This window comes from Rhagoletis pomonella, unplaced genomic scaffold (genome assembly GCF_013731165.1).
Source record: "Rhagoletis pomonella isolate Grant_MI unplaced genomic scaffold, Rhpom_1.0 Rhpom_scaffold_00002, whole genome shotgun sequence".
NCBI classification, from domain to species: Eukaryota; Metazoa; Arthropoda; class Insecta; order Diptera; family Tephritidae; genus Rhagoletis; species Rhagoletis pomonella.
The window spans coordinates 52,291,340-52,301,548 of NW_023458556.1; the positions used below are offsets into that span (position 1 = coordinate 52,291,340).

The 10,209-nt window shown below is 35.9% G+C and overlaps 1 protein-coding gene across 1 annotated transcript in view; it reads left to right on the forward strand.

The window, feature by feature from the left end:
• LOC118753710 (rhophilin-2) overlaps window positions 1-8,164 on the forward strand; it is a 149,765-nt gene extending 141,601 nt beyond the window's left edge. Inside the window, exons 4-10 of the mRNA XM_036488581.1 lie at window positions 1,084-1,405; window positions 1,507-1,651; window positions 1,969-2,243; window positions 6,017-6,149; window positions 6,723-7,045; window positions 7,135-7,287; window positions 7,356-8,164. Of these exons, the coding sequence (XP_036344474.1) occupies window positions 1,084-1,405; window positions 1,507-1,651; window positions 1,969-2,243; window positions 6,017-6,149; window positions 6,723-7,045; window positions 7,135-7,287; window positions 7,356-7,559 (1,555 nt within the window). The 3' untranslated portion in view covers window positions 7,560-8,164. The remainder of the gene's footprint in view (window positions 1-1,083; window positions 1,406-1,506; window positions 1,652-1,968; window positions 2,244-6,016; window positions 6,150-6,722; window positions 7,046-7,134; window positions 7,288-7,355) is intronic.
• Window positions 8,165-10,209: the final 2,045 nt, after the last annotated feature.

The window sequence follows — 10,209 nt, forward strand, 5'->3', positions numbered from 1 at the left end:
TAAATCCAATTAAAAAATAATTTTTCACTTAAATTGCTTCGTGAAACAGGCTATTAAAGTCGTACAATTTTTCATTGTAGAATAACTTTTAAAGGGTTTTTAGGGAATTTGTAACAGCACCAAAATATTTTTGAACGGATGGAAAATATATGTATAATTAGATCTTATTATGAACTGTGAAATCCTTAAAACAATTTTAACAAATTATTTTACATAGAAAACTTTTACGACTTTAAGACATTGCGACGCTTCAGACGTCCTGTGAAAAAATGAATTTTAGTTGCCAATCTTTTGTGAAAAAGTAACTTTAAATTTGAAAAGAAAGATCACCATCTCTATTTTAACCTCAATATTAATTTTAATCTAAGATTCAATCTTAACTTAAATCATAGCCTTAATCTTTGTCTTAATTGTAATCCTAATTCTAATCTTAATCTTAATTTTAATATTAGTTTTAGTCCTAATATTAAGCTTAGTCTTAACCTTGACTATAATCTTAATCTTAATCGTAATCATAATCTTAATCTGAATATAAATAAAAATCTTAATCTTAGTCTTAATCATAATGGTAAACTGAATCTTAGTCTTAACAGTCTTAACCTTAATCGTCATCTTAGTGTTGATCTTAATATTAATCTTATTCTTAATCTAAATCTTACTCTTAATATTAATTTTAATCACAGTCGTAATCCTTTTGTTATTATTAATTTAAATCTTAATCTTAGTCGTAATCTAAATCTTAAATATAAACTTAGTGATATTATTTATCCTAATCTTATTCTTAATTTAAATCTTAATCTTAATCTTAAATCCTAATCTTCATCTTAGTCTTATTTAAAGTCTTAATTTTATGCTTAGTCATAGTCTTAATTAATATATTTTGCTTCATTTGAATCTTAATTGGGCCTAATCGCCACCGCAATCACCTCCCCTCCCCTCCCCTCCCTCTTCTGACGCTTTTTTGTCTCATTGGGGCTTTGAATTAGAGCCCAAAGTGCGTGTGTTTCTGTAAACGTATAATACTTTAAAAACAATTAACTATTAAGATATTCCTTAATAAATCCATTTTCTTATCATTGCACACACAGGCGTACCCTCCTGTCAGCGTACGATTGCTTTCGAGAAGGCCTGCACCCTCTTCAATTTGGGCGCCATCTACACACAAATCGGTGCACGCCACGATCGCACCACTGAAAAAGGCTTGGATGCAGCAGTGGATAGTTTTCTGCGTGCCGCCGGCATATTTCGACACATCTACGACACATTCACCAACGCCCCCTCCATGGATCTGAAGCCACAGGTGCTAGATGTACTGGTCTCGTTAATGTTGTCACAAGCGCGTGAATGTCTCTTCGAGAAGTTGCAGCTGCAAATTGAGGCGCTTGGCCTCACCGAATCCAGTCATGTAAGTTTTAGTACTTTGTCCACTGATTAAACTTGATTTTTGATTTTTTAAAAATATTTTCAATTTTTCTTTTTTTATTCTCTTCATTTTCTACATTGCAGCTTTTCAAAGACTTGGCGGGCGAAGCAGCACAACTGACGCTCGAATACAATGAAATGCACAAAAATATACAAATGAATGACACGCACACATACTTGCCGGAGTGTTGGGCCGGGCTGGTGCCGCTCAAAGCTGAATTCTATAAAGGTAATTTATGGCCAACGTTGCACTTGCCGCCGCTACGGCCGAATGCAGCTGCAACTGCGATTCGAGAATGTCGTAAGCATGCTGAAGCGCGCATGGAATGCGAGTGGATTGCCTTGTCCAATCGACGTTTGCCAACATAAATACATACAAACAAATGTTTCTGTGTGCGCACGTGCATATTTACTCGCTGCATATTTCAATAATAAATAATCTTAAGCTTTACTAATCGGTCGTCACCTTGTTTACTTATGCTCTGTTGTTTTTCTTTCCCCTCTTGCCTTCTTTGTCTCTACACTGTCACTGCATTGCACTTGCAGCACTTGCCCACCACTACGAAGCATGCAGTCTTGACATCACCGCCGACAAAACATCACTCAGCACAAGGAAGACGCAAGCCGCCTCACATGGCGGTACCGCCAACGAGTCATTTATTGGTAATGCGCGGGAGGCATTACGCGCTGCTGCCGCTGCCATTGAGGAGAGCGAGGAAGATGCAGCCAGTGCGACAGCACTGAAACGCGCCCATCTGAAGGAAGCGCTCGCTAGTCATGAAGAAACGCAACGCCTGCAGCGCATGTGCCGATTTTTGAAGGTGAGTTGATGAGGCGGCATAGCGATTTGTAATTTTGTTATAATTGTTTGTACATTAGGGTGGAGCGTAAACAACAAATTTCGCTATTCGAAAATCTAATAGCGGGAAATTATTGCCCTTGGACGTCAATAGAATACTCCAAAATTTATTTATCAAAATAATTTTTAGAATAATTCTAGGTATACAGTTTTATAAGCCATTAAATTTTATAGTAGCAAAGTGCAAGTTTGAAGTAGTTAAGACTTACGCCTGATTTTTAACAATTGTTTTGTTTTTATTGAAGGCGTTGCTCGTCTTCTCCACGTAAAAATATTGTCCAACATACTTTTTATGTAACAAAATACAACCATCGACAAAAAAGGCCAAAAATCAGCGTCATTATACTAAATTTAATGGCGCACAAAACTGCGTACCTAGAATTTTTCTAAAAATCTCGAAATTTCAGTAAAAAGTGGAAAGCATAAAGCATTAACCGATTTCATTAAAAAAAAAAAGCGTGAGTACTAGGTACTCATGAAATTTGATGTGTAAACATATGCGAACGGCAAAGCATAAAAGTACGTTTACATATAAATATAATCTAATCAAAGCTCGTTGTGCTTGTCAAATTGGTTGTGCTTGTTATTCACACAACTCGAGGAAAAGTTAAACTTCTTCTCTGTGCCACCGTGGTCACTTTTTTCAGCTACACATATTATGCTCTTTAAATATACTTTAAGTGAATATTTTATTAAAAATACCTTTACAAACCTCTTTTCCTTACTAGCGTAATATTTTGTTTACATTTACATTTGACATTCCTCCTCTTCTTCGCAAGTATAATCGATAACACTAGGTTGGACACCAAAAAGTTATCAGTTTAATCAGGGATAATTTTATAATTATAATTTTGTATGGCTAATCTCTTTTTCTGATTGCAGATTAGGGAGTTAAGCTCGATAATGTGGATAATTTTTTTATATTTAAAGCTGTTATTAGGCGATTGAGTTACATACATAGACATGTAGGTTAGGTTAGAAATTAAACATTAATTTCAATTTATTTTATTCATTTTGCTGATTTAATTTTTTTATTCATTTTCATTTTTAATTATTTTAATGCATGAAATTATCGGTATGATTGATAAAATATACTTGTACATACTTGTCACTCAAGGGCGTTGAAATATCTTGGAAACACCGCATCAGTTATTGTTTTTGAGCTTATAGTTTGTGCATTTCGATTTGTATATATTCCTAAATTTAGTTTTTTTTTTCGGGATATAATCTGTGGTAACTGCAGTTCATGTTGCAGGATTTTACCCGATGCTTTTTTAAATGATTTCAGTATGCAACCATTTGGCAAGCAAACACAGGGTGCTTCTAATGAAAATAATAATTTTATGCTGAAATACACATGCTAAGCCCTTCGAAATTTTGTGCTGGGATATGCGTTACAGCTTCGCAAATTTTACCCCTACCGAAACCAAAGATGTATACACATCAATAATGTTGTGGCAACGATCCCGCGCAATTAGAATTTCGAAACGCTAATTTTTTTGTTTCCACTCCATCCTAATGCACATACTTATATATGACTGCTGTGCTGCTAATTGCAGCTGCACCATACTTACAATTCATAAATTAATGCCATTCAACATTGTTGACATTTGACATTAGATAATCATAGTGTACGTGGTGATGGCACTCCACGAGACGCCCACAACTTACAGCTTTAAATGGTGTACATTACCATTTTTGAGGTAGCACAAGCGATTCATTAGTCGGCCTTAACTTCTTGTCGACTTCTATGGCAACATAAAAATATTTGCTATTGGCTGAAAATTTATTTAATTACGCTAAAGTATGCCTGTTGAAAACTTTTTGCTGTGCTTGTCGATTAATATGTTGGCGAAATACATATATTTCCTAAACTTTTTCACTTTCTTGTCTGACGCTGTAGCCACCTACGCGATTTTGGGCGAATCCAATTAAGCACTCCAGTTTTTTTGTTTTGTATCAATTAATGCCAGTTGCAAATTTCAATTGACACCAGGGTCGTCCTTAAAAGGATTCTTATCCAAGGCTTAATTTTCCTTTTCATAGGAACAGACGCTGCAAACTTAAGGGGAATTTCAAACCGAATACGTGGCAGTGGCTAAATTAAGGCCCATGCCTTTCTGACATGACGCAAGTCTCCATACAGACCAGAACCAGCGTTTTCCGATCGAAAAATATTGATTTTCAAGAATTCCATACCAAAGAAAAGTTGTTTTTTCCCATGTTTACATGGACAACTTTGAGCGACCTCTAAATATTGCTTGATTTCAAAAAAAAAAAAAATGTGCATTCTAATTCCGACTTTACTTGTTTTTAATGTAGCTGCTTGCCCACCTCTGGTCTGGATTGCGCTCATAAACGAACTGGTGCGTAAGTTATGACATGGCTGCATGGTAAAGGGTATGCCCTAAAGGGGATGCCCTTTATGACCTCATCCAAGACTAGCTAAACTTGATGATTAAATAGTCTGCAAGCCATTAAATCGAATAACACAGAAGACATAGGTTTCCCTATACTGCTGTAGGAGAATGATTTTTAAAAGATGAACCTATCTTCCAAAATTAATTCCTAGTTTCATATTAAGTCTTAATAGTGCACAGACGAGTCTAAGCTGGACGAAAGAGTCATTGAGAGTAGGCTCTCCATACACCTCAAATCTCCATACACTACAAAGTGCCCAGACCACACTCTGGGTAATGTTTTCAAATGGTTGTCATTAAGGAAGCTGTCGATTGAGTGCCCAAATATGTAATGTTAGTTTGGGAGGTAAGAATCTGCTCTAATAGTTACGCTGCAATCGGGCCACTATTTAATAGTAATTTCAAAATTAGTCATAAAATTTCTGACCTCTGTTACGGTCCCGTCCCGTTTTTGCCAATTATAGTTAAATTAGTACCCGGTTACAGGAATACTGCAGTTAACTGTGTGGTGGATAATTTGGTTAGGAAGAGTACTCTCGAGGTCTCATAAATCAAATAAAAAGTAAGAGCACCTTTCACTAGCCACGGACTAGCCTTGGCCAAATGAGCCCTAAAACACCTCAGCGGACGCTGGGCGAAAAACAGAACATGTGCAACGGCAAGGTGATTCCAGACCGAGATTAGCTGTAGGCGGTCAAGGGGCTTTTTAGTTACCCATATACGCAACTATTTGTGGAAGGCTTTGCAGAAAATTATCAGGGTCCACTGTGACTCAGGAGGATGACGAGGTGGAATTATCTAAGATGTCCAACCTTTGTGAGCCTGAGGCTTAAATACCATGGCTGTCATTTTCTCAACAGCCCTTCCAACCTCTGAGTGATTGGTCTCAGATATTTGCGAAGCCTTATTTGAGCTTAACAGTTACAGGGTATCTTAAGCACATTCCATGCATGGCCGAATTTCTACCACGAAAAAAATATTCACACAAAAACAGCAATGTCTGATAAGGACCCAAATTTGAAGGCTTGGTATGATGTTTCCACTTAGGGCCAGTTTCTCAATGTGTGGTTAACACTAACTACAGGTTAAACATGGTTATCGACGTTATCGGTTCCCTGTTATATGTTACGGAGTTGATTACATCGATAGCGATGTTCAACCTGCAGTTAGTGTTAGCCAGACATTCAGAAACTGCTTTATCGGCTTTTGATCGATTGCCTATTTATTATAAGCATGTGAGCGCCACGCCGGTTATTTTAAAAGACAGTCTAGAAAACCTAAGAGCCGCTTTTTATTACGCTTTTTTTTATTTCAGAACAAACTAAGTCTGACGCAGGTCTTAAAGGAGGCCCACTATAAAACGCAAGACGAGTACGAGAAATTTCTTGAAGAAACGCCAGCAAACGATATCCAGGATGATTTCCATGTGATAGATGTTATCACAGAGGGTAAGTACCCTTCACAGTTTCAATAAAGAATCATCCTTACAGGCAAAAGTACCGGTACTGGACATATTACCTACCCGCCACAAAGAGAACATATCGGCCTTAGTTCCGGTTCTTATGTATGGAAACTACCGGCAACTTTTAAATGTGGTTGTTATTGGAGGTGACCATATAGAGAATTTCGGGGCAGAACTGTTATAACCTCAGAGACGCAAATACAAGTTCTGCGTGTGATTGCTAAGACGTCGTTTTTTAATATCGCTGGCGTCATGCTTTTGCTGTTCAGTCGGCTTTTTTCGGCAGCGTTCAAAACTTGAATTTACAGAAAAATTAATAACTACCGTCTGCATCACCTAGAGTAGGTCAAGTAGTGGCACCATTTTCTTCAACTGACACGTTGGAATCAATTGCCACCGTTTGCCCTACTCTGTGCTAAGTTTTACAAGCTCTCAGTGCGTTAAGCATTATTTAAATGTACAGAGATAAACAAGAACTTGGGGATGAACATTTCAAATCAATAAGTTTTAAATCTCTTATTTACTCTCTTCTTTCATCCTCTTATTCTCTACTCCACAGCCTGTTCAAAGTTCACACTTTCGCTAACAGGCCCCGATTTTACGTCGCACAAAGTTGAGGATCCCTTCAAACGCCTTGGACCCATTGCGATTTTCTCAGCGCGTCGTCACTGGACCGCGCCACGGTGTGTACGCCTGCAGAAAGGTTCGTCCATATATCATGAGAATGCATCCACACATTATCGTTGCCACTGTCCGACACCAAACGAAGGTCATGAAGTTGGCTGCAGTCAATATAAAGAGGAATTAGAAAGTTTTGGGTTTCATGTGCGCGGCGATGCGCCGGTAATTATCGCGCATGTGGAAATCAATTCGCTGGCTGATGTAAGTATCTGCTGCCAATATGAATTGCAGTAATTCGAATATTTACTAAATAACAGTATAATAATTCGCTTTCCCTTACTTTTTCGCAGCTGGGCGGCATTAAAGAGGGCGATTTCATTGTGGAAATTGCTGGCATGGACGTGAAATGGTATTCACATCAGCAGGTCGTCCGTCTAATACAATCCTGTGGCAGCACATTAGAATTAAAAGTCATTACACCTATGGATAGGAATTACCTGAAGGTAGGTAAAAAAAAAATCCCAGTCAGATTGAAAATAAACACTATTTCTTCGTCTCTTTCTCTGCCTAGCCCCTATCGTCGAAAGGCTCTATTTCCACGCTATCTGCGGCCAGTTCGTCTGGCGTCTCGTCAGGTTCATCCAGCCCTACTGGCACAACAACAAAACCAAAACCACGCTTCAAAACTACATCACCAAAAAGTCGTCTTGGTAGTCTATCATCGAGCTCTTGGAATCCCTTTCGACGTACGCCAAGTCTGGCGAAAATATTCTAAAACACATTCGCGTACAGTGCACTGCAACAAAATAGAACAACAATAAAATACAAAATACAAAAATTCCATTGGTGGCCATTTTGTGCGTTTGGCGAAATAACCAGCCGCATGCACTTTCAATTTTTCAATTACTTAATATAAATATTTATGTATATAATTAGAGTATGTACAATGTATGTATGTAATTTTGTTTAGAAATATGTTTGTAACTTTATATCTTTGATTTTCTTTTATTTTGAAAAAGAAAACAAAAGATTTTTGAGTTGGTGTTTTTTTGTTTGCAATGATATAGTTTTTCCATATTTCGGTTTGTCTCCATGCTGCTATAATTTCGTTTATTTTCTGGGTTATGGAAAATATTTGTTAATTGTAAATTATATGCAAAAGATATATGTATGTATATTGAAAGTTTTTTTTAATATTCTTATTTTTTATATACACACATATTGTGCTTTAAGTTGTATGTGTATTGACGTTTTTAAACGAAAGAAAATTAGTGTTAAGACAGAGTGCTTCCTTCCGCAGTAAAAATAGCAGACATTTTCAAAAATTAACAAGTAATTTTTTAGCAAAAAACAAAACCGACTTCAATTCTCATACAAAAATTTAAGAGTACCGTTAATTTCTTCATGATCCAATGATCGGATATACACCAAATTAGTATGGGACCACCTCTGAGATACCACCTTTCCGTTAAAAAAGAATTATAGAAATCGGTTAACGTGTTCCAATCGATAACCTCCTCCTTTCTTTTGAATTCGGTTAATGAGAAAAGAAAACAACAAGAACTAGAAATATGTATTTGTATATGTCTTTTTTTCAAATGGACGAAACGAGGAAGTTTTGTAGTGCAAAGCCAATATTTACTACTAATTTGTTAGTAATCAAAATATAATACATATAAAATTATGCAATATTTATAAAGCTTTTGAGAAGCTTAAAATATTCATTATTTTTAACGCCATTAAAAAATGAAAATGGCATGCGATTTATTAAATATGTATGTTGTGCACAAAATATTTAGGACCCATAGTAAATATGTATATGCATGTACATATACATATATGTAGGTATATATAACTATATACAAATGTACGCATTTACTGTATCATACATACATATGTATAATTATTATATTTTAATGTAAAATAAATAATATTCATTTAATAAACAATTTGCCTTTGTTATTCACAAAAACTACTTAAAAAAAACTACGGGGACAAAAATTAATTTTTTAAAACCTTCCTCATAATCCTAGATACATTAGCCCTGAAACAGCATCCTGACTTGGCATACATTTTTCGATCTTTTGGGAAAGCGACACATACATATTTGGTAGTAACATCACAAATTTGTAGGATATTTTTTATAACTTCGTTTCTTTGGGCTCGAAATTGTTAGCCAAAAAAAATTGGTTACAAAATATTTGTAAAATTTTAGTATAATAAAGTTTGAAGTAGCTAGAACTTACCGTTGATTTTTGGGAATTTCCTTTGTTGACGGTGTTGCGCATTTTTTCATCAAAGTATGTTCGACAATTTTTTATATGGAAGAAAATAAGCAGCACCTTCCACTTGCACCTGATTGTATTAAATTTTATTGAGCTACAAAACTGCATACCAAAAGTTTTTCGAAAGTTGCTGATTAAAAAATTTTAAGTTTTCCTGAATTTTCGCAGTTTTTGCACAAGTCCGAAATTTGGATTTAGGTTTTTTTTAAGACATCAGCTTTACTTTCTTAAAAAAATAATTAACATTAAATAAACAAAAGAAAAACAACCAAACCTTGCGAAAATATCACGTTCCAATTTATATTTTGGTCACTGTATGTGTTCTTCGATTCGAAGAACAAGCACCCAAATTAAAAACAATAATAACTGTTTATGGGGGAAATTATGATTATATAACCATGGTTGCAACATCACTTAAAACTGGTCCATAGGCTAGTTTTATGAGCTGTTAAGGCATCGAAAACCAACAACCGAATATGGTATAGATATAGGACTTTAAAAGAAATACATAGAACATTTGGCGTTCCGTATGAATTGGCGAAAAAAGGAGTAACAGTCTCCAGTACAAGGACGGATGGTCAGCGTAGTTATAAGCAAAATACATACCTCTTTGATGCAGAAATGTCGAGAGTTCATTCACTCTTAAGCCCCGTATACAGCTCCCAGGAAAAATTAAAAATGCATATAAAATAACGTTCAAGAAATTAATTGCATAAAAATATTTGCAAGCCACAACTATCATCGTCGAAGATCGGAAAGAGCCATTAACGTAGTCCGCAATATATAGCTCATAGAAAAGTTCTTCAAAACTTCGGGAACACGTTTATTGCCGGAGGCGAATATAACACGAAACACATATTCTGAAGTAACCTAATTACAAGCAGTTTAATTCACCAATTACCTCAGGAGGACATCACTTTTCTGACTCATGTATTTGATGCAGTTCTCGCAACAGACTTTCCACCGCCCAATTGGAAAGTTTCACAAAAAGAATAATACTCAAACACGGAAAAAGCGCAGGTAAAGTTAGATTATGCAGATTAATTAGTTTACTATCAATTGTATCCAAGGTCATGGAAGTGCTTTTCCTTAAATGGATACTTCCAGTTATAGAATCACCAATTTTTCTTCAGAAAAGGC